The sequence below is a fragment of the Eleutherodactylus coqui genome, chromosome 8, assembly GCF_035609145.1.
Source record: "Eleutherodactylus coqui strain aEleCoq1 chromosome 8, aEleCoq1.hap1, whole genome shotgun sequence".
NCBI classification, from domain to species: Eukaryota; Metazoa; Chordata; class Amphibia; order Anura; family Eleutherodactylidae; genus Eleutherodactylus; species Eleutherodactylus coqui.
In genome coordinates this window covers 152818412-152844063 of record NC_089844.1, presented here as the reverse complement: position 1 = coordinate 152844063, position 25652 = coordinate 152818412, and the positions used below count along the sequence as shown (strand labels likewise).

General features: G+C 46.4%; 1 protein-coding gene across 2 annotated transcripts in view; it reads right to left on the bottom strand.

Annotated features, from left to right (window-relative positions):
* Positions 1-387: 387 nt before the first annotated feature.
* The window catches only part of SEPTIN12 (septin 12), a 102730-nt gene continuing 77465 nt past the window's right edge, over positions 388-25652 (bottom strand). Inside the window, exons 1-10 of one of the 2 annotated variants that reach the window (XM_066576721.1) lie at positions 23987-24171; positions 21355-21558; positions 16989-17105; positions 16790-16871; positions 12216-12353; positions 11718-11835; positions 9425-9520; positions 8805-8901; positions 4087-4138; positions 388-1814 (exon numbers count right to left, since the gene is read on the bottom strand). In XM_066576721.1, the coding sequence (XP_066432818.1) occupies positions 1691-1814; positions 4087-4138; positions 8805-8901; positions 9425-9520; positions 11718-11835; positions 12216-12353; positions 16790-16871; positions 16989-17105; positions 21355-21511 (981 nt within the window). In that variant the 5' untranslated portion in view covers positions 21512-21558; positions 23987-24171 and the 3' untranslated portion in view covers positions 388-1690. Of the gene's footprint in view, positions 1815-4086; positions 4139-8804; positions 8902-9424; positions 9521-11717; positions 11836-12215; positions 12354-16789; positions 16872-16988; positions 17106-21354; positions 21559-23986; positions 24172-25652 lie in introns of those variants that run through there. The other variant, XM_066576720.1, reaches the window with a different exon arrangement.

Genomic DNA, 25652 nt, shown 5'->3' with positions numbered 1-25652 from the left:
TTATAGTAGTTATATTATTGTACATTGGAGGCAGTATTATAGTAGTTATATTCATGTACATTGGAGGCAGTATTATAGAAGTTATATTCTTGTACATTGGAGGCAGTATTATAGTAGTTATATTCATGTACATTGGAGGCAGTATTATAGTAGTTATATTCTTGTACATAGGATCAGTATTATAGTAGCTATATTCTTGTATATAGCGAACAGTATTATAGTAGTTATATTCTTGTATATAGGGGCAGTATTAGAGTAGTAATATTCTTGTACATAATGAGAGTATTATAATACTTATATACTGATACATGGGGCAGTAGTATAAAAGTTCTATTATATAGGGAAGTATTGCTTCTTGGCATAGATACATCATGGAGAGTCATAGGGTCTGGTCTGAAATAATTTTTATTTATGGATAATCTCAGACTCAGGGAACAGTAATAGAAAATAATAACAGATAAGATATGGACCTGGTTTCAATTTACATAGAAAGACGTGGTGAAATATTTTCATATTGTAAATAAATTGTTAAAAATATCTGGACAAAAAAAATTCTGTGACATAACATTATATATAAATGTGTTTTCTCTCTCATTCACTTTAAAGTCTGGAATCTCCATAGAGGAATCTCTCCACCGTCTTGATATCATTGACCCAGGAGGGCTGCAACATACAGACCCAACTACAAGGCCTCGTGACCTTCATGCTGAGTTACTCTTCTTACATTCTTGGTCCTTTATATAGAAACATATACAAATCATCTTAGGAAAATAGAAATGTGGCAGGTCACACACCAGACAGCCTCTTCTGAATGCATTTTTGGTTGATACTGCAGTCGCATATTGCTACGAAGCTAAAGTGGTAGACTGTTGGCATGGGTCAATCAATAAGGATAATAATGTGTACATTCCGCCCGTGGGACTAAGTAGATTTGATAATATAAGGAATATGTTGGGTTCACGTTTCTTCAGCCTTTGGGGGTCAGTCGCACCTAACTAGTAGTGAATTAGTGTACCAATCAAACAAGTTACTGGTAATGGAATGCCTATGTATTGACCAGCAGAGGGTTGGCTTGCTGGCCAGACAATCTGGTATTCATGGTGTGTTGGGTGTATTGACCAAAGACTGGTTTTCCTGAGCGGTGTACCTTTGGGTTATAGAGGTGCTGAGCTCAGATATCATTCATAGACTGGGACTAATGTGCGATGTTGCACTCGGATAAAGTGAAATGAAGACATTCAGCTTGGCCTTGGTTCCATAAAATAGAGTGTAGATGAGAACTTGGGTGACCATTGATGGTCATCTATGGTTTGTTGGGTGGAACAACATTGAAGCGCCCACCAGGGGTATCTGTCAGACACTGAGGCACTCGAGTGGTAGTCACTCAGTTTGGAATTGTGTACAATTAAGAAGTAGATTTACGAGTCATTAACGTTGACCATCACCAAGTTGTGGTGTGTAGAAGACTCTGGCAGTGACCTGTCAATGAGTTGTGATATGCTTGTGGGAAGTTCAGCACAACGTTGATGTGTTTGTGACATAGATCGGCAGTGTTGACTGATACATCAGAGCTCATTTTTGGTGAGTCCACCATTGTTTTGGGTGTGACGTATCTGAGTTGGTGTATAAGACCGGCAGTGAGTTGATATGTCCATGAGACAGGCACTCTGTTAGAAGCATTGCCCGTCACTCATAAGCTGGAAGGGTCCTTCAGCTGTGACAGAGTGCCGTTCATCTTCTCGTTCAGTCGGCTGACCCGATAAGACTCGTAGTGTATGTTGTGGGTTATGTCCTTCAGGTCCTGCAGGTTGGATCTACAGAAGGAGATCAAAAAGGAGGATGAGTTCTGCTCCCTGGTCTACAATTATCGGTCCAGCTATTTAATGAAGTCAAAATAGATCTAAAATGTCTACACACCCCTGTTAAGATGAATCATTTCATGTTTATTTCCACCTTCCATGTGACCCGCTATCTGGACAATTCTCTTGGAAAACAAGCTGAAATCTCTTAGGGTGGAAAAATAAAAAGAACCAAAACTAAAATAATGCAGTTGCATAAGTGTTCACACCCTCTTATATTTGGGGATGTGGCTGTGTTCAGAATTAGCCAATCATATGAACCCCTGATAAATAGTAGTCAGCACTCCGCTGCCGGTATTTACAGGGATTCTGATTTCCCCCATATAAAGTTCGGCTCTTCTAGGAGGACTTTCCTGACATTTTCTTAGTTGGTCCATAAAGAGTTTACAGCACATCAAAAGGGTCTGACTATTTAAGGGTATCAGTCAGGAGAAGGGAGACAAAACATCTCCAAGACATTACATGTACTATGGAACACAGTAGAGACCGGCAGCAAGAAGTGGATTCAATCTGACACAACGGTGACATTACCAAGAACTGGGCATCCCTCAAAAATGGATGAAAAGACCAGAAGAACTGGCTCCAAGAGGCCAACAGCAACATTAAAGGAGCTGCAGGACTTTCTGGCAAGTACTGGTTGTGCAGAGCATGTGACAACCATCTCCCGTATTCTTTATAGGCATTATATGGGGGTCTAGTGACTAAAGCCACAGTTCCTGCAGAAGTACAAGGTGGAGGGAATTATGAACTGTTCCAAATATCAGACCATTTTGGCCCCAAACCTTCAGGCCTCGGCTAAACAGCAGAAGATGACAAGAAATTTTACTTTTCAGTCCAACGAGCCAAAGCAGATCTCCAAATCACCAGAAGAATGGCTTTGCAGAGGAAGATCAGAGTTTTGGAATGGCCTAGCCAGAGACCCAGTGAAGATCTGTGGGTTGACCTGAAGAGGGCGCTGCACACGAGATGCCCTTATAGTCTTACAGATTTGTAGTGCCATGAGAGGGAGAATGGTCAAAGATTGCTAAGACAAGATGTGCCATGCTGATAGACATCTACTCAAAAAGACTGAATGCCATCATAAAGTCAAAGGGTGCATCAACAAAGTATTAGTTTTAGGGTGTGTATATTTATGCAACCATACATTATTTTTGCTTTTTTTCCACCCTAAAAAATGTCAGTTTATTTTACAATGAAATTTTACAAAATCGGTCACATTGAAGGTGGAAATAAATCTAAAATATATAAATCTTTCATACATTAAATGGCCCCTTTTATTATAGCCCCCATTTAGCAGCGCGTTGGACCTCCTTTGGCCTTCATATCTGCAGCAATTCATCATAGTGAAGGTGCTGTGATCGTTCTGCAGGAATATCGGCCCCTGTGGACAGGAAGCTTCTTGTAGTTGCTGGAGATTAGATGGAGGTGCTGACAGGTTCTGATCAGCTGACAGGAAGGGGTCATCAATTCATGCTGCTTGTGCCAAATTCTGACCTCCCATCAGCACGGGGCAACAGAAGTCTGGATTGATCTGACCAGAAGATGGTTTTCCGCTGCTCAGTGAAACAAGTTTTACGCTCTTTCTCCCACTGGAGCCTAATTTTTCTGTTTCTTTAGACACAATGGCGCTGGAACTGGTCGTCTGCGGTTATAGCCCGTCCGTGCGAAGGAACAGAGAGTTGAGAGTTCAGACACATTAGTCGGAGCCCCAGCGTTGTATTCGGCAGCTCCTGACTGTGCAGCACCTGTTGGCCAGAACCATTCCTGACATCCTCCTATGACTCTTGTGCCATCCACAGGATCCCCTTTTGCTGGATGCTTTTCCTCAATCACACTATTTTCGATATACTTTCCACACTGTTACACCCCATGCGGTAGACGGTGATCTTCCAGCCCCGGCTAGTGTAGCATTAATGACCTTGCTGGAAGTCACTCAGATCGCTGGATCTTCCCATCTAATGTGGATTCACACTAAAACTGATCCACAGAAAACGTGATTTTATGCTGCACTCCGGGGTCACGGGGAGACTCTCCATACAGGGAAGCGCCAATGATGAGAAGGCCGGGGGCTGTAATAAAGGGGCCATTCAGTGTACATATGGTGGAGAATAATATAGTGTCACTGTGGCCATGTCTCTCCAATCACCCCTAGGACACATGATATATGGATTCTCCTGAATTTGGGGCTTTATTTGAAAAAAAAAAAAAAAATGTACTTTTTGCTCACCTGACAAGCAAGTCTCGCAGATCAGCAAATTCGCAGTGCGACGTGTTCTCAACTGCAACAACAAAATACACAAAATGTGGGGTTCTGGGGTTGTATGAGGCACGCAGGTCAGAGGGTCCAGGAGTCTGACTTTGTATCTATTCACAGAGCCGCATCTATAGAAGGACAACTTCAAAGGATTTCCTACCTTTACATGACAAACAACCCTCCCCTCCCCCTCACCCCAAAATAATAGCCCTTTTGTGGGCGTCCCTCGGACACAGCTGCTCTATGAGACTTTTCTAAATCCTCCTGGATGATCCCTCCGCCTTCTGCACAATGGTGGTCTGCCGGGGTCCTAGCTATGAATGCCGCCACCTCCCCTCATTACAGGAACTAAGGAGTTAATCTGGTAATTAGGGGATGACTTTTGTGCTACCCTTCTGCACATCTACTAGATGGAACAAAGATAGCATAAAAATTAAATTGCATCAAATTTGAAACATTTTTTTGTTTAGCATTTATGTCTTTTTTTGGATGTAAATTATAAGCCCCTCCCCTTATAATGCTGGTGCCCTATTATAAGCTGACAACTTCAGGGTTGCTGGCCCTTTAAGATGCCTGTAGACATTCACTAATGTTTGGTAGAGAACTGGTGTTACATTGAGACTGTGACACAGATCACACAACCACAGATTGACGTGTATCCTTACAACCGCGCACTCGCACCGAAGTCACTGGGATCACAGTATGACTCACAAGCTGCCGCGACCGATGTTGGACTTCTGCAATCTGCGGGTCATGGTCGTAGCAGCTTCCAAGTCACATGGTGACCCCACTGACTTCAATAAATGCGCGAGGCTGCATGGCTACACGTCGATCTTTGCTCTTCTGACCCGTTTCGCAGTCAGAGTGGCTGCATAGTCCTAGCTTTAAAGGGACTATTCCAAGATCTAAAGTTCTGCTCTATCCATAAAACAAGCAAAAACTCATATCTTGGTACATCCCCTTTAACCCCTTCACGCCCCAGGACATATATGTACATACTGAGTACGCAGGGTTTGTATGGAGTGGGATCAGGAGCCAAGCCCACTCCCTACATAGCTGGTGTAAGCTGCCTTTGACAGCTGACACCAGGCTGCAACAGATCGTAGCTCTTAACCCTTTAAATCCCTTGATCGTTGTTTGGGCGTCCTGAACTACCCGCCTAGGATGAGATCGCAAGGTGCTGTCTGGGTGTCATGTTAGCCCAGGGCCTTCTGAAGACCCTCAGGGCTGCCATGCGTTGCTACTGGAGATTAGCGAGTATACTCGCTAAAGGCAATTGCTCGAGCGAGCATTGCCTTTAGCGAGTATCTCCCCGCTCGAGACTGCAGGTTCGGGTGCCTGCGCGGGGGAGCGGTGAGTAGCGGCAGTCAGCAGGAGGGAGCTGGGGGGAGAGGGAGATCTCCCCTCCGTTCCTCCCCGCTCTCCCCCGCAGCTCCCTGCCCGCCGCCGGCACCCGAACCTGCAGTCTCGAGCGGGGGAGATACTCGCTAAAGGCAATGCTCGCTCGAGCAATTGCCTTTAGCGAGTATACTCACTCATCTATAGTTGCTACCTATTAATACGTGCTTGTGCCCTGTCTTAATAGAATACAATATACTGCAATACTAAAAAAATCCAAAGTTCAAGTCCCTACGGGAACTGAAAAAAAAAACTATAATCAGAGAGAAAAAAGAAATGTTCACATATGTTTAAAGTAATAGATAATATTAACCCCTTAATGATGTCTTTTTTATTTTTGTTTTTTCCTTCCCACTTTCAAAAAATCCTAACTCTTTTATTTATCCATTGATGTTGCTCTCTGGGGGGATTGATTTTTGTGGAACGAATTGTATTTTTTCGACATTGCTATTTGATGTACCATAGAAATTTTCAAAAGTTTTTCAGTGCATTATAAGTGGAGTGAAATAGAAATAAAATCACAATTGCGCCATCTTTGGTGGGTCTTGTTTTTACACGCTGTGGCACAATAACTTTATTCTATGGGTCAGTATGATAACGACGCTAACAAATATATATTTTTTTGCTGTTTTACTTTTGAAAAATAAAATCTCTTTGGTCATATTTTTATGGACGCAGCGATACCAAATGTGGTTTTTTTTTCTATATTGATTTTTTTAAATTACGAATATGGGAAAATAATTTTCTTTTAAAACTTTTACAACCTGTTATTTATTCTAATATTTGATAAAACTTTTTTTAAAACTCATGTTTACATTTATAAATGATTTTCTTTTTCTAGAGTGTAATGCAATACCATAGTATTGCATTATACAGCATTCTGACAGGCAGTCTATCAAGTCATGCCACAGTCATGGAAGCCCTGGGGGCCTTCAGTAGGCCCCTGGCTGTTATGGCAACTGAACAACACCTCAAGATCTAATCTTGGGGAGGGGAATCCTTCAGGACCCCAGATACTGATAGGGGCATTAAAAAACGAAAGATTTGGTATCGTCATGGCTATAAAAGCCCAATCTATCAAAGAAATGCATTGTTTGTCCTGCATGTGAAGGTTGGCAGAAACAAATACACAACGCCAGAATTACAATTTTTTTCCCCCAGGAAATTATTTAATAAAAAGCGATTAAAAAGTCATATGTACTCCAAAACAGTGCCAATAGAAATCACTGAACAGAACGCAAAACATAAGCCTTTACATCATTGGGCTTATTCAGGCGTCCGTACATCGGCTGGGTTTTCACGCCCGGCCAATATACGCTGTCTCTCTCTGCAGGGGGAGGAGCAGTGCACTAAGCTCCCGCCCCCTCTCTGCCCCTCCCCACTAGTTGCAATGGGAGGGGCCGGGACGGGGTAGAACTTAGCTCCGCCCATGTCCTGGCCCTACCATTGCAAACAGTGGCGAGGGGCGGAGAGGGGGCGGGAGCTCAGTGCACTGCTCCTCACCCAGCCCGCCTCCTCCCACTACAGAGAGGGGCAGCGTATATCGGCCGGACGTGAAAACCCGACCAATATACGCATGTCAGTATAAGCCCTTATATTGATAAAAAAAAAAAATAAGTTTAGAGCCGTCAGAAGATGGCGGCAGAAGAGATTTTTTTTTCAAATATACTTTATTTTTTAAAAGTATTACAGCAAACATTAAAATTTTTCATTTTGTGTTGTCAGAATTGTACTGCCCCTCAGAACAAAAAGGTATATATGTTTGGCCAGAGTATTTACACCAAAAAAACGAGAAGCCTCCCCTCCCCCAACCCCCAAGATGGTTGAATCCATTTTTCTTCCATTTAACTCCACTTAAAAAATTAGAAAAGTTTCACAGTATAATATTTGGTAGATTAAATAGTCCCAGTGAAAAATACAACCCGTCCCGCAAAAAAACAGGCAGCAACGCTGGTAAAATAATAATAATACAATAAAAGAATTAGAACTTTTTGAAACTGGGAGGGGAAACCAAAAATGGGGGGGAAAGAAGGCTGCGTCTTAAAGGGCTTCTGCTAAGCTATAAGGTTATGCTATAGCCACAGAGTAGTGGATCACTTTTACATCTTGCTAAAACCCCTCTGAGTCCACGATACTAGTTTCTGTTGGGGATAAAAGTCGCAAGATTTTTGCAAAGGCCCCCCTGACCTCGGGGCATGTGACGTAATACTGCGAGGGTAAGTGATGGCATTCTGCCCTAGTCTTACCAGCATATTCCATCCCAAACTATCGCCTTACACCAGCCATTGATTTTGTTGGGCTTGACCGCCGCTCCATTCAAACTATCTAGCTGCGATTGGAATGAGGTCACCTGCTCTAATGACCGGAGGGGTCCCAGTATTCAGGAACCCACCAATGTCATGTTTAGCAGTTATCCAGTGCATAAGTGATACATCTTTTAGCTGACATACCCATTTTATCCCAAGGGTTCTTACTAGAGATGAGCGAACGTACTCGTTTCGAGTAATTACTCGATCGAGCACCGCGATTTTCGAGTACTTCCGTACTCGGGTAAAAAGATTCGGGGGGCGGGGGGAGGCGTGGCGGAGTGGGGGGTAGCAGCGGGGAACAGGGGGGAGCCCTCTCCCTCTCCCCCCCACTCCCCGCTGCAACCCCCCACTCACCCATGGCGCCCCCCGAATCTTTTCGCCCGAGTACGGAAGTACTCGAAAATCGCGGCGCTCGGGCGAAAAAGGGGCGTGGCCGAGTAGGTTCGCTCATCTCTAGTTCTTACTGGTTCTCTCTGTTTAGTCTTGTTCATTACCATGATTATAAAAGATTCTGGATTATTAGATGCCAGATTATAGGAATTTCACAGTATCTGAGTTTATGTCGATGTTTCTAGTCGTTCATTGAGGATAATCTGTATCACTTCTGGTTTTACGATGTCCTATAGAGCAGGAGACATCGCTCTCCAGCACTGCATGTTCATGTCAGGCAGCAGCTGGAAAGCCTCCGTCATCGCTTGCTCTCCCCATGACCTGCCTGCAGAGATCCCTGTGATGGGGAACAGACGCTGCGGGGACCGTTCGCTCCCTCTATGCAGGCCCCACTGGATGGACTATAGGGGGAGCCGGGAAGCTACTAATCCATAGGTGTGAGGAGAAGGAAGCAGCTCCCATACTCAATGTGCACTGAGCTACGGGCATACTGGTGATACTGGCGCCTGCAGAACATGAAGCCATACCAGTTTTAATCAATGCCGGTTTAGCTGGGCAGGAGGTAGACAGTCGGGATGTCTTAGGGCCACTCACCTTCTATGATGCCCCACTTGGTCTTCCGTCCCAGGATCCTCCTGCCGTTAACCTGATGCTCCTCGTCCGTCCCTACGACGGCAAAAGGCATCTTGTCCTGCGAGAGCGAAACGTAGATACATTGATATATTAAACGTGAAAATACAATATATATAATAATATCCTGCAGCTGAGGGTTTGTTACAATGTATCGGTCTAGGAAAAAACCTGGAGTCCAAGACGGACGAAAAATTTATATTTAGGCTATGTTCACATCTGTGTCCAAGGATTCCGTGTTCCTGCTTCCAAATGGCGCTGAAGTACCTCACTGGCTATAATCTGGTCTGCTCGCCCATCTGACGGTTTACCCAACGAAAAAGTCCTGCATGCATCACTTTTTCGTCCAGACCTTCTTGCCAGATCTGTGACGGGACCTCCAAACAGAGATGTGAACATAGCCTTAATTTATGGAGCACTGACCACACCAACACATTGTAACAGACCCTCAGCTATGTCCAACAGGTTTTTAGCCTTTAAATGTACACAATAATGTTTCCATTTACTGACAGCAAGCAGAGAGTGGCTACAATGACCAGATTTAAGCAAACTGGGCACCTCCTGTACTGATAGCAGACGCTCACCCGGATCTTGTTGTTTAGTATAGTCTCTGTTGGGTCTTCGTCCAGCTCTGGTTGGGGGTACACGCTGATCCCATGAGTCTGCAGGTCCTGCCTGATCTGTGGGAAACATGTACTAACGTTAAGGAGACATCTGCATGTGAGAAACCTCTCTCCTCTTTATGTTGAATCTGTAGGTCCATTCTGTACAGCTAGGGGGCAGCATGTTCAAATACAACATGATGGAGCCATTGACTTGTCTATATGCTCAGTACATGATACCATCAGGAAGATTGGTGAAGGAAAATAAATACAGACCGTGGGTCCCCCTGCTGGTAGTATACATTGAGTGGCTCACTTTATTAGACCCCGGCCCTTTCATGATGGCGCTTTCCAATATAGAAATTATCCCCGTAGCAAAGTTTCCAAGGATCAGTTTCAGTGTGAATCCACGGTAGATGTGGAAATCCAGCGATCTGAGCCTGGCTCAGTACATAGATACAGCACCAGAACCAATCTCATAACATAAATACAGCACCAGAACTGAGCTCATAACATAAATACAGCACCAGAAACAAGTTCATAACATAAATAGAGGAATCAGAACCAAGGTTAGTACATGAATACAGCACCAGGGCCAAGCTCATAGCAGAAATAAGGTTGCCGACACATGGGTAGATTTTTGCTGCGGAATCCATGACGGGCGTCCACACCGCAGATCCGCAGCAAATACCGTCCATAGCCTGCTATGGGAAACTGATTCTTCCTGCACACAAGCGGAAATCAATTCCATTCGTGGAAGTAAAATTGCAGCTCCATTTTCGGACTGCTTTCATTGAAGTCAATGGAAGCCATCCGACCCTTGGCTCTTCCACAATGACATTGTGGAAAGGTCGCCGATACCCGCGTTATCACCCAGCGATGGCGCAGGAAAAATAAACATTTGAAAAAAAATGTGTACTGTGCATGTCCGACGGCGAGCCGTGTGGACCACCCGCAGTACAGATGAAAATGAAAGAAAGCGGGTACGCAGGGTCACCGGCTGCGATCAGGGCTGGATTTCACTGTGGGCTACTGCATGCGGAATCTGGCTCTGCCGTGTGCAGGCAGCCTAACTGCACCAAAACCAAGTTCATAACATAAATGCAACCAATCACATAACATAAATACAGCACCAGAAGCAAGTTCATAACAAATAAAGGAACCATAACTAAGCTCTGTACATAGATACAGAACCAGAACCAAGCTCATAACATAAATACAGCACCAGAAGTAAGTTCATAACAAATAAAGGAACCATAACTAAGCTCTGTACATATATACAGAACCAGATCCAAGCTCATAACATAAATACAGCACCAGACCCAAGCTCATAACATAAATGCAGTAGCAGAACTAAGTAATGGTGTTGCTGGGGCACCGATGTACTGACAACGGTGCATCAGAACATCAGAGGAGAGGAGCCAGAACCAGGAGGAGGATGATTCATGTATCTCCACTAGATGCTATTAAACTGGAAAAAAAGATCCTCTGACTGGGCAAACCTAAAGGGGGGCAACCTAGTGCCCCACCTAAAAGCTGGTGGTTGGCACCCTGTGTGACCGCACAGATCACACATTGCTGAGGCCAGCTATAAATGTGAGCAAATTCCAACAAGGCCTGGTCATCGGTGCCAGACTAGCGGGCGCCATGATTTCACTGCCAACCTTGTGGAGAGTATACCTAGAATGGTGCGATCGAGAAAAAACGTCCAGCGAAAGGAGATCTTGTGGACAGAGACAACTCATCACCAAAAGGAGTCCGAGGAGGATGTCAGGAATTATTCTGACCAAAAGGCTCTGCACAGTCAAGAAGAGCCACATAAAACGCTGCTGCGCTAACATTTCTGAACACACAACTCGACGTTTCTTCGCACGGATGGACTATAACAGCAGTTCCAGCGCCATTATGTCTAAGGGAAGCAGAACGACACGAGACTTCAGGAGGCAAAAGGGCGCAAAAATTGTATCAATAAGCAGTGGAGAACATCTCCTGGTCAGATGGATCCAGATTCCTGTCGCACCGTGCTGATGGGAGGTCAGAATTTGGCACAAGCAGCATGAACCGATGACCCCTTCCTGTCAGGCTGGTGGAGGTAAATGATGGAGTGGGGAATGTTTTCTTGCCACACCATGTACCCTCTGATACCAGCGGATGGATGCCACAATGCATTGTAGATGTTGTGAAGGCCAAGGAAAGTCTACCGCTCTACAACATGGGGAGCTCTAGCGAAGCGTCCGTTCCCCGTATATCCAGTCATGCAGCATCAGATACTTACTCTCTGTTTGAACTCTTGCCTCTCCTCCAACGTGAGCGTGTCGGCTTTTGCGATGATTGGAACTACATTCACAATACGACCCAGGCGTTTCATAAATTCAAGGTCCAGCGGTCTCAGCCTGGTAGGGAACAATGTAATAAGTGATTAGGCTGCAGGGGAAATGCTCTTAAAGGAACATGCCGTATTCAGAAACCAATATAGTTATAGTTACTGATCGGAACAACATATCTGCTCCTTCTACGAAATTCTTCATACTTCAGTTACTACTTTCCAAAGAGCAAAGTTTGCCTTCAATGGAACTCACAACTAGGGGGTGCTGTTGCATTAATGTTTATGGAAAATAGGCATGTCTAATGTGCTGGTGGAAAGGGGTACTGCAGGTGACAACGTCATGTCCCAGTGAAGTTTTATTACACAGTTGATTGTCAGGAATACATTCTGCAATCCCCATGTGTCGCAGGAACAGACTGCTCACCTTTACTTCTTAGCAGTACTCACCAGTGGCCTGTAGGGGGAATGAAGTAGATGCAGCTATGAATACGCGAGTCTGGGATTCTGCGTTTCCGGTTGACCAGGATCTCCTCTCTTAAATATTTCTCATATTGTTCATGGATGTACTTGATAATTGGGTCCCAACTAGAACATCGAGAAGAAACAAAGACACAATGAGGCAAATACTATGAAAATATCATATAGATTAAGATCTAGCTTTTCTGTATTTCATCCTTGGCTTACTATAATTAGATATGCATCTAGAACTTCATATCTTCATATGTTATATCTAGAACATAGCTAACAAAGGACAAAGTTCATATGGTTCCAGACTGGTTTGAATAAGCCAAGACACAGGCTATAATAATGTCCCTTCTCATGAATGGTCTAGACCAGTGATGGTGAACCCTTTAGAGACCGAGTGTCCAAACTGCAACCCAAAACCCACTTATTTATCGCAAAGTGCCAACATGTCAGGGGGCGGGGCTTATCATGACGTATGATTTTACCCCCGTCGTTCTTAAAAGGACAGGGTCGCTTCAAAATAGACAGGGTGCAGATTTTGACTGCTTTTTAGAATATACTGTGGAAAATTCTGCAGCATTTCTGCATCCAAAAAGCAGTCAAAATCTGTACGCTGACTATTTTGAAACAGCCCTGCCCATTTCCGTCACATGTAAACATACCCCAGCAGTAATAGTGACCCCTCCGCGACCCCAGTGATAATAGTGACCTCCCCCTTCCCCACACAGCGGCCCCCAGTATAATAGTGACACCCCACAGCGTACCCCAGTGCCATAGTGACACCCCACAGTGGCCCCCAGTATAATAGTGACACCCCACAGCGTACCCCAGTGTAATAATAACAGCCCACAGCAGCTTCCCATTATAATAGTGACATCCCACAGCGGCCCCCAGTATAATAGTGACATCCCACAGCGTACCCCAGTGTAATAGGGACAGCCCACAGCGTACCCCAGTATAATAGTGACATCCCACAGCGGCTCCCAGTATAATAGTGACATCCCACAGCGGCCCCCAGTAAAATAGTGAGATCCCACAGCGGCCCCCCAGTGTCATAGGGACAGCCCACAGCGGCCCCCCAGTGTCATAGGGACAGCCCACAGCGGCCCCCCAGTATAACAGTGACACCCCACAGAAGGCCCAGTGTAATAGTGACACCCCACAGCGGCCCCCAGTAGTAATAGCGACACCCCACAGCGGCCCCAGTGTAATAGCGACACCCCACAGAGGCCCCCAGTATAATAGTGACACCCCACAGCGTACCCCAGTGTAATAGTGACATCCCACAGCGGCCCCCAGTATAATAGGGACAGGCCACAGCGTACCCCAGTGTAATAGGGACAGCCCACAGCGGCCCCCCAGTGTCATAGGGACAGCCCACAGCGGCCCCCCAGTGTCATAGGGACAGCCCACAGCGGCCCCCCAGTGTCATAGGGACAGCCCACAGCGGCCCCCCAGTATAACAGTGACACCCCACAGAAGGTCCAGTGTAATAGTGACACCCCACAGCGGCCCCCAGTATAATAGTGACATTCTACAGCGGCCCCCAGTATGATAGTGACATCCCACAGCGGCCCCCAGGAGTAATAGTGACATCCCACAGGGGCCCCCAGTATAATAGTGACATCCCACAGCATACCCCAGTATAATATTGACATCCCACAACGTACCCCAGTATCATAGTGACTCCCCACAGCGGCCCCCAGTAGTAATAGTGACATCTCACAATGGCCCCCAGTATAATAGTGACACCCCACAGCGTACTCCAGTGCCATAGTGACACCCCACAGTGGCCCCCAGTATAATAGTGACACCCCACAGCGTACCCCAGTGTAATAATAACAGCCCACAGCAGCCTCCCATTATAATAGTGACAGCCCACAGCGGCCCCCAGTATAATAGTGACATCCCGCAGCGGACGCAATATAATAATGACATCCCACAGCGGCCCCCAGTATAATAGTGACATCCCACAGCGTACCCCAGTGTAATAGGGACAGCCCACAGCGTACCCCAGTGTAATAGGGACAGCCCACAGCGGCTCCCAGTATAATAGTGACATCCCACAGCGGCTCCCAGTATAATAGTGACATCCCACAGCGGCCCCCAGTATAATAGTGACATCCCACAGCGGCCCCTAGTATAACAGTGACACCCCACAGCGGCCCCCCAGTGTCATAGGGACAGCCCACAGCGGCCCCCCAGTGTCATAGGGACAGCCCACAGCGGCCCCCAGTGTCATAGGGACAGCCCACAGCGGCCCCCCAGTATAACAGTGACACCCCACAGAAGGCCCAGTGTAATAGTGACACCCCACAGCGGCCCCCAGTAGTAATAGCGACACCCCACAGCAGCCCCAGTGTAATAGCGACACCCCACAGCGGCCCCCAGTATAATAGTGACACCCCACAGCGTACCCCAGTGTAATAGTGACATCCCACAGCGGCCCCCAGTATAATAGGGACAGGCCACAGCGTACCCCAGTGTCATAGAGACAGCCCACAGCGGCCCCCCAGTGTCATAGAGACAGCCCACAGCGGCCCCCCAGTGTCATAGGGACAGCCCACAGCGGCCCCCCAGTGTCATAGGGACAGCCCACAGCGGCCCCCAGTGTCATAGGGACAGCCCACAGCGGCCCCCCAGTATAACAGTGACACCCCACAGAAGGCCCAGTGTAATAGTGACACCCCACAGCGGCCCCCAGTAGTAATAGCGACACCCCACAGCAGCCCCAGTGTAATAGCGACACCCCACAGCGGCCCCCAGTATAATAGTGACACCCCACAGCGTACCCCAGTGTAATAGTGACATCCCACAGCGGCCCCCAGTATAATAGGGACAGGCCACAGCGTACCCCAGTGTCATAGAGACAGCCCACAGCGGCCCCCCAGTGTCATAGAGACAGCCCACAGCGGCCCCCCAGTGTCATAGGGACAGCCCACAGCGGCCCCCCAGTGTCATAGGGACAGCCCACAGCGGCCCCCCAGTATCATAGGGACAGCCCACAGCGGCCCCCCAGTATAACAGTGACACCCCACAGAAGGCCCAGTGTAATAGTGACACCCCACAGCGGCCCCCAGTAGTAATAGCGACACCCCACAGTGGCCCCCAGTATAATAGTGACATCCCACAGCGGCCCCCAGTATAATAGTGACTCCCCACAGCGGCCCCCAGTAGTAATAGCGACACCCCACAGTGGCCCCCAGTATAATAGTGACATCCCACAGCGGCCCCCAGTATAATAGTGACTCCCCACAGCGGCCCCCAGTAGTAATAGTGACATCTCACAATGGCTCCCAGTATAATAGTGACATCCCACAATGGCTCCCAGTATAATAGTGACACCCCACAGCGGCCTCTAGTATAATAGTGACAGCCCACAGCGGCCCCCAGTGTCATAGGGACAGCCCACAGCGGCCCCCCAGTATAACAGTGACACCCCACAGAAGGCCCAGTGTAATAGTGACACCCCACAGCGGCCCCCAGTAGTAATAGCGACACCCCACAGCGGCCCCCAGTGTAATAGTGACAGCCCACAGCGGGCCCAGTGTAATATTGACATCCCACAGCGGCCCCCAGTATAAAAATGACACCCCACAGCAGCCCAGTGTAATAGTGACACCCCACAGCGGCCCCCAGTATAATAGTGACATTCTACAGCGGCCCCCAGTATGATAGTGACATCCCACAGCGGCCCCCAGGAGTAATAGTGACATCCCACAGCATACCCCAGTATAATATTGACATCCCACAACGTACCCCAGTATCATAGTGACTCCCCACAGCGGCCCCCAGTAGGTAATAGTGACATCCCACAATGGCCCCCAGTATAATAGTGACATCCCACAATGGCTCCCAGTATAATAGTGACACCCCACAGCGGCCTCTAGTATAATAGTGACATCCCACAGCAACCCCCATCTTTTAACATGGCATGTCAATGGACGGACATTGCTGCGGAATTCGCAGTGGGCGTCTGGCCGCAAATTCTGCAGCGATAATCCGTCCGTGGGCATTGGGTCTTAGGTTAAAGTAATCTGAGCAGGACTCGTGGACTAAAAAATGTTGCAGTGACATATAGAACCCATGTTATAGTAGTCGCGAATTACACAGTTTATAGTTTACAGTATGTTTACTGCGACATACTATAATATGGTTTACAGTTCATGTGAGTCTTAATGGATCTAGAACAGGATGCAGTGATGTTAACTTTACAGTAGAAGTCTAGAAATCAGACTTTAAGAATCTAGATCTTCAGATTGTGTTAATCCAGAACATATTGTTCATGGTGGGTCTAGAACAGATGAACAAGGTCCTCTTAGGATAGCTCTTCAGCTTCAGAATGTTACACAAGAGTGGTCTAGAACACTGTTTCCCAAATGTCAGTCCTCATGACCCGATGGGGGGTTGTGAGGACTACAGTTTGGGAAACATTGGTCTGGGACAAGCTAGTATGACATCAGTCTATCAGCAGTGTACTCAAGAACCCAGACATGCTGTTTCCATTGTATAAGTTACCCAGATGTATCTAGAACAGTCTACAATATTGTATTTACCAGTTTTGATTATTGATCTGATCTCCAAATCCCGGTGTGTCGATTACGGTGAGCCTCATTTCCATCCCTCTCTCCTCGATCACTGCAGGTGGACAGAGAAAACATAGATGAGATGATATCTAAGGACCAGCCATGGACGCCCACCCACTGAGTCTACCATATCTCCATGAGGTTGGGTGCCAGGTTCTTGACATCTCACCTTGACTGACAGATTTCATTTCCAGAGTTTTGGGAATCCCGGCATCGGGAGCTTTGCGGATCACCTTGGACTTGAACAGAGTATTCACAAGTGTGGATTTGCCCAATCCGCTCTGACCTACAAATAGTAGGAAATGTCTTCAGCACAGAGAACATTATTACAGTCCATGTGACGGAATATTAATAAAATATATAAAAAAATGGTTCCTGAAAGTTTTGACCATGATGCTTTGCAGCAGGAACTGTATTCACTCAATTCCTAGGTTTGAAGGGTCTAGCACCTGAGGCAGGAGGTGCTTTATTAGTGAGTGGTGAAGGGCAGTGCCACTTTAACCATAGGGCAAACAACGTATCTCTATCGGGTGCCCTGGTAGTGCCAGGCTCCCTGGCAGTGGCAGCACTTTCAATCGTAACCACGGCCTCTGGATCCACTGCGGTCTTAACGCCGGTGATTGGCACCAATGGCCATCTGCTTACATAGGCATGTGACTGCTAGACCCGGATGTGAACAAGGCAGCATAGAGGACTATACTCCGCTGGATTTGGGGAGTATTAATGGGGTGTTTTTGTCAAAGGGGTGGGGCAATAGTGAGAGGGACGTTTTAATATCCGTGTACTGGGCCCACTCGCGTATTAAAATAGCTCTGAGGATGGGAAGAGGAGTTACATGATGGACAGTTTTCCATTCACATCCAGATGTAAATTTGGAGATCTGCTGATTTCCTGTTAGCAAGGAGCAGAGCATTGTGGGAGCTTAAAGGGCAGTCACACAGAGTACTGAGCGGTAAGGTCACATGTCTGACAGGGGTGGAGTTAACACAGCTTAAAATGTGAATGGAGAAAAGGGGAATAAATCATTAAAAATATATGGGGAACCAATAAACTATTAGAGAACTTCAACTTGTTGTGTAAATTACAGAAGTGCCGTCTTGTTGAAGGCCGAGTCGTGCTTTAATTTTGTCTTTCATCCTTCATTTAGATGCATCAGGCTAATGACTGATCTTCAAATGAGGTCTACGGGCGGACTGGGTGAAGTAGCAACTACAAGTCTCAGCCTGCCAAACTGCAATTTGATCTGGAACAACTACCACCACCATTGTACTCCACTGTTCTCAGAGCCTCCCAGTTCAACTAATGGGAAACGGTTCTTATTCCCGCACACATGGCCAACTTTATAGAAAAAGGCAAACAAAGTAGCCCTTCAACCTATCATTGGCATTTTTCTAGTAATTTTAGCCCACAGAATACAGTCATATGGTGGAAAGATAAAGCTGCCATATATGCTCACATACTACCGCCATATACAATCCAAATCGTGGGGACGTCACGGTCTGCTCTCAGATAATGTGCTGACCTCTCCTCTGTGGTCATGTGTAAATGCGGCGATTTAAAGAACTTTGACCACGGACAGATTGTTGGTGGCCAGAGGTATGGTGCCAGTATTTCTGAAAAAGTAGCACTTGTTGGATGTTCCCGAAGCACGGTACCAAGCCTGGTTGACCCATGGACAGACATCCTACAGCGGCAGGCCACGTGTGGTTGATCCCAGAGGCGAGCGTTGGGTGGTACGTCTGGTATCACAGCAATGACATGCTACAGTGGACCAACTGACCCAGCAGTACAACAGCGGGAAAGTTAGACAAATTTCCACAAGACACCATGTGGCAGACCTTGCATTGACTGGGGTTCTACAGCCCAAACTGACAAGGGTGCCCTTGATAACACCGTGTCATTGCCAACAACGCCTCGCATGGGCCCAGGAAAGACATCAGGGGACCTTAGGCACAGCGATGGTAGAAGGTTGTCGGCAGTGATCAGTCCTGTTTCTTGCTGAACCATACGGATGGCCGGGTCCAAAGCCATGGTAGAAGGTTGTTGGCAGTGATGAGTCCTGTTTACTGCTGAACTATACAGATGGCCGGGTCCACATCTGGCATAAACCCGTAGAACTGATGCACCGTTGGGGTACAACCAGCTGGTGGTGGCGGTATCATGGTCTGGGGGGCATTTTCCTGGAATGGCCTAGGACTGTTGATCATCATACCGCAATCCTTGAATGGTGAACACTACAGGAACCATTTAGCTGACCATCTGCACCCACATCTTCAAGAAGTCTTTGCCCACTACAGTGCCATCTATCAACAGGACAACACTCCACGGCATCAAGCTTGGATCATTAGGGGGTGGTTGAAGAATAGAACAATGAATCCTCTACACTGCTTTGGCCCCCAAACTCCCCAGACTGTAACCCCATTGAACATGTTTGGGATATGCTGGAAAGGGCTGTGAGATCTGTCCCCACTTATCCCCAAAATGTACCCCACCTGACGGAGCTGCTGTAGCAGACATGAGGCGACATGAATGGGTGGATGTTCGCCACCTTGTGGAATCTGTTCCCCGATGTCTGAAAGCTGCAATTATCCAAAAAATTGTCCAGGTTGGACCAATCTGTTATTGAGTAGGTGCTCCTATAGCGGTAATCATTTAGTGTAGCTTGCACATAATAATACCGCCATACACTGCTAAATAATAGAGGGCAATTTTAAAGGGCTGATCGTCATGCTGGTGTTGCCCGCAGTAACCTGTTCTATTAGACCCGTTGTTATTGTAGACAGCAGGGACTAGAAAAAAAATAAAAGTTACTGAATGCAGATGGCAGCGTCTGCGCTTTCCCTGTGCCCTACCTCATAGAAATGAGTGGCAGCATGCTGTGTGGGCGTTATAGCCGGCATCGCCAGAGCTGTATACACTGATGACTAAGAGGAAAGTAGTTTACACCATCCCGCTTTTTGCAATTGCTGCTAAGTTAAAAGCTGCAAAAAATAAGTCCCACAGTCTATGTAACACTTCAGTCTGTGATTTCATGATGTCATCAGGAGAACAGTGAGATCACACAATTGTTGTAGCAGGTTAGTCTCTGTGATTGGATGGTAATGTTGCAAGGAGAGCAGTGACATCACACAATCTATGCAGCTGATTACTTCGGAATTAGATGGTGATGTAATTATTAGAGCATTGATGCCACACAGTGCATATAGAAAGTCTAGTCTGTGACTGGATGGTGATGTCATAACGAGAGCATTGAGGTCACACTTTGTTAAACAGACAAGTTTGTCATTGCATGGTAATATCAGTTCTAGAGCAATGATGTCACATAATCTGTGGGAGCAGATTAGTCTGTGATTGGATGATATAACGAGAGTAATGATGTCACAGTCTATGCAGTAGGTTAATCTATAACTAGATGATGTCAAAATCAGAGCAGTGATGTCACAATCTATGTAGCAGGCTAGTCTGTGATTGAATGATGATGTCATTAGAGCAGTGATGTCAGTCTTTGCAGCAGACTATTCTCTGAATGGATAGTGACATCACTGTTCTTGTTATGACATCATCCAATCCAATGCATTAATGTCACACAGTGTATATAGCAGGTTATTCTGTGCTTGGAAGAGGTCATAATGAGAGCAGTGATGTCACACATCTACATAGCAGGTCAATCTGTGATTGGACGATGTCATAATGAGAGCAGTGATGTCACATAGTCTATGGAGCAGGTCAAATAGGATGATGGATTGGATGGCCATGTAATCAAAGCAGTTGGGTCACACAGTTGAAATATGTTAGGCAATTATCTGAGCATCTGCAATACTACAGCTGGGTGATGTCATCATGACAGCAGTGATGTCACGTAGTTTATATAGAAGGTTAGCCTGTGATTGGATGATGCCATCATTAGAGCAGTGATGTCACAGTCAATATTGCAGGTTAGACTGTGATTGAATGCTGTCTCGATCATTACAGCAGTCTGTGATTGGATGCTGTTATAATGACAATAGTGATGTAACACAGTCTATGTAGCAGGTTATTCTGCAATTGGATAATGTCATGATCAAAGCAGTGATGTCACACAGTCTATGTATCAGGTTTGTCTATGATTGGATGATGTCATAACAAGAGCACTGATGTTACACAGTCTATGTACCAAGCTAGTCGGTAGTTGGATGGCGAGGTCCACATTAGAGTGGTAATGACACAGTCTGTGTATCAGGGTAGTCTGTGATTGGATGATGTAATAAGGAGAGCAGTGATGTCACACACTCTACGTGGCAGGTTAGGCTGTGATTGGATGATGATGACATAACAATGGGAAAGAAGATGAAACATGGGGTCACACAGTTTAAATAGCAGGTTAGGCAATTATCTGATCATCTGTAACACTACAACAAAGCAAATATTCCATCTTCCTATTTTTGGCTAATAGAAAAACAATGTAGTTATCATAAGTGAAGGAGCGAGAAGATAAAGTTCAGTCATTGCTTCTATGTCTTGCCGTGGCACCAGAGTCCTCACTGGTCTCTACTTACCTACCACCATGATGTTGAACTCAAAGCCGTATTTCATGGCCTTGCGTTTCATCTGGTCCAGCACGGAGTCGATGCCCACGTAGCCGAAGGGCTCCCGGCCCAGATCCTCGCACATCTTAGTGTTCTCTGCTGGTCTGACCAGGCTCGGCTCCTCCATGCTGCTGCCGCTGTTCACACGCTCTGGCCTCGGGCTGTGATCTGAATCTATAGGAAAGAGGAAGACGAGAAAACCATCAGCAGGAAAAGGAGAAATGGGGAAGATGTCTTGGTGGGATTTAACCCTTCGTCTACTGCACCCAAGTCAAGAGCACAGAGGAAAAAAAAAAAATCGGCACAGGAATCAAAATCGGAGAACTGAAAACATTACAGGTTCTTTCCAGCCGCAAATCACGAACACGAACCGTTAACCCTTTAAGGGCCAAGGACACCAGATTCATTTTTGAAATTCCAAAGAAATTGTATCAATGTTTTAAAAATGAAGAATGTTATATCCAAAAAGTGAAGAGCAGCGAAGATTAGTCATAGAACAATTATATATGATTGTACCATTATTCACCAACTCTTATGCATCTTTATGTGAAGATCCAACTTAAAGGGGTATTCCGGGCATTTATTATTGATGACTTGTCATCAGGATAGGCCATCAATATTTGATCTACAGGCACCAATCAGGATCCCCGCAGATCATCTGATCCTCCAACCCATTATCGATGCAGCAGGGCCGGACGTCCGCATCAGTGGTCAGGGCGGGAAGTGTAATAAGAGGCATTGCTCCCATTGATTTCGGTACATTACTTATCCTGTACTGATCCTGAGGTACATCCTGTATTATACTCCAGAGCTGCACTCACTATTCTGCTGGTGGAGTCACTGTGTACATACATTACTTATCCTGTACTGCTCCTGAGTTACATCCTGTATTATACTCCAGAGCTGTACTCACTATTCTGCTGGTGGAGTCACTGTGTACATACATTACTTATCCTGTACTGATCCTGAGTTACAGCCAGTATTATACTCCAGAGCGGCATTCACTATTCTGCTGGAGGAGTCACTGTGTTACTTATCCTGTAATGATCCTGAGTTACATCCTGTATTATACCTCAGAGCTGCACTCACTATTCTGCTGGTGGATTCACTGTGTACATACATTACTTATCCTGTACTCATCCTGAGTTACATCCTGCATTATACTCCACAGCTGCACTCACTATACTACTGTGGAGTCACTGTGTACATACATTACATTACTTATCCTGTGTTACCTCCAGTATTATACCCCAGAGCTGCACTCACTATTCTGCTGGTGGAGTCACTGTGTACATACATTACTTATCCTGTACTGATCCTGAGTTACATCCCGTATTATACCCCAGAGCTGCACTCACTATTCTGCTGGTGGAGTCAATGTGTACATACATTACTTATCCTGTACTGACCCTGCGTTACATCCTGTATTATACTCCAGAGCTGCACTCACTATTCTGCTGGTGGAGTCACTATATACATACATTACTTATCCTGTACTGACCCTGCGTTACATCCTGTATTATACTGCAGAGCTGCACTCACTATTCTGCTGGTGGAGTCACTGTGTACATACATTACTTATCCTGTACTGACCCTGCGTTACATCCTGTATTATACTCCAGAGCTGCACTTACTATTCTGCTGGTGGAGTCACTGTGTACATACATTACTTATCCTGTACTGACCCTGCGTTCCATCCTGTATTATACTCCAGAGCTGCACTCACTATTCTGCTGGTGGAGTCACTATATACATACATTACAATAGAAGGCATTATATAATTCAGCATATCTTGGGTTCTGGGATTTGGTATCTGACACTGCAGACACAGGGGGAGGTCAGTCAGCATCTTGCTGTGGAGACCTTAACCCTTCATACCTGTTGCTAATGATTCGCCAGTCACATGACTGGAGGAAGGAGCCAACCAACAGAGGCCTCCGCTTAAAGGGAAAGGTCACTGTAGAGCACAGGCCCATTACTGTCATTAGAGTTACTCCATAGGTTCAGCTGGGACTCGAAACGCGTTCCACGCACGTGCCACGTTCTACCAATGGCCCCGCTGTTGCACACTGTACATAGGTGGACCTCTTAAAGTGCGGTTCATTGCGTTATTCTTCACACCCTCATCACACTGACAGAAGCCATAGAGCCCCATCTAGAAGGCGCATCAGGTAAGAAGTCAGTGACCGCTTAGCAGGCGCCGGCTCCAGATCAATACAACAAAGGCCAATGCGCCAACCAATGGAGGCATCTGTGCCGCTAAAAAAACGGACACAAAGTAACGCCGTACGGATACGCAGAAAAACAAAAGGTAGCCTCGCCGTAGGTGACCTCACCATCTACTCTGATTGGCCAGCTCACTAGTTGGACCCGGGCATGGAAGCTCCTGCTTCTCATCACGTCTACGGGGAGCACATGGTGGGCAGTGATGGAGATGTAGTAGCCATCTATAAGCGTAGCCTGGATGGGGCACACCACCGCCCGGCATGCAGCATATTGCACGGTGCCCGGCGAGCCGAATGAATAATTAACCCCTTCAGTCCCCAGAGGATGCTGATGCTTTCCCCCTGCATCCCTGCTCTCATCCCCCACACACACCTACCTCTCTCCTAATCGCACTGATGAACAGGGGGGCTGCCGGTCTCCTCTTCAGCAGCATGAAGACCCCAGAATCCTCGTCTCCCAGGAATCGTCGACTTCCTGGTGAAATCCGTGATTTTTTTTGTTCCCGTGAAGAGTGGCTGTTACCTTATGGCAGGCGAACCGGTCTCTCTCTCTGCTCTCATCTCCTCTCTATAGAAGCCCCCCCACTGGGATGAGACAACAAAGACCCTGCGTTATAGGCACACGTGACGTGAATGGCAAATAATAACCCTTTAAGAGCCAATGGGGTTTGTGAGGCTCAGCAGAAGGCGCCCTCCCCTCGTACAGACCCCCGCTCTGTCTGACACTACTTGCCAATTAACGGATGGAGAATCAGCGCCAATTATAGAAATGGGAAATAATGGGCTGAGAGCTGCGGACTGAGGACACGGGAGAGCCTACCGCCAACGGCGCCTGCTCTGCGGCCGCGGCGGATGAGCCGGGTGCTATAGAGATGCTCACACTGCATCCAGTCCCGGGGTGCAATAATCCGTATACAGGGACCAGTGAGACATGCTACACAGTTCATTCAATTCTGCAACATCCTAATGAACGACATCTCAATGTCTCACCATTTTCAAAATCTCTGCTTGCTGTCAGCTAATGGAAACATTCTTGTTTGAATGACCCAACACTTCTCACAGCTGATGGTTTGTTACAATCGTATCCAGCCTAAACAATTCTCTGTATTATACTGGACGATTACCGGTCCGATGTGCGCGATCCAGCGAGAATCTGTACGATATTCGGTGTACCCTTAAGCGGGGTCTCACATGAACGGATTTTAATTGTGGAATCCGCGATTGTCGATCGCGCTGAAGATCCCCGTTAAAAAACGGGCTTTGAAAGGAACGCGTTTTTGATTTTTTTTGTACACACTCGTGGGTACGAATTGCGTATTCCGTGAGCGGACGAAAAGTTGCAGCAAGCTCTACTCTGTTTCCCTAAAAATAAGACATACCCTGAAAATAAGACATAGCATGATTTTCCTGAATTTTTGAGGATGCCAAATGATTTTTCAGGCTTTTTGAGGATGCTTGAAATATAAGCCCTATTCCAAAATTAAGCCCTGCTAACAGTTAATTAAAAAAAGTCAATTTAAATAGAGTCCAGGCAGCTATACATGTAAAAAAGTTAAATCTTTTTGAACAAAAATAATATAAGACACTGCCTTATTTTCCGGGAAACACAGTATTAGCCCCCATTGAAGTCAATGCATGCGAGTGTTCTGTCGCCCATACGCAAGTAGCATAGTGTATGAGTGGTGGAAGCGCTCGCAACGTCAAAGGAGAATAGAAAAGCCAGTTGGAGGGCAGAGAGAGATTATTGTTCCACGCTGACGATACGCTGTGCGATACGCCTATATCCGCGTGGGAAGACACTCGCATCCGCGATCTTTCGCAATTACTTTCCGTGAATGATTCCGTCTTCTGCATGCGAAATCCGACCCGTTTGTGTGACCCCGGCCTTACAATGTATCAGTCTGGAGACCGGAATATTCTCTAGACTGGATGCAATTGGAACGAACCTTCTGCTGTGGTACAGCACAGTCATACATTCTGCACTCTACTGCATAAAAGCTGATTTGCGCCATGGATTCTGTTTTCTTGCTCCATTATGGGCGT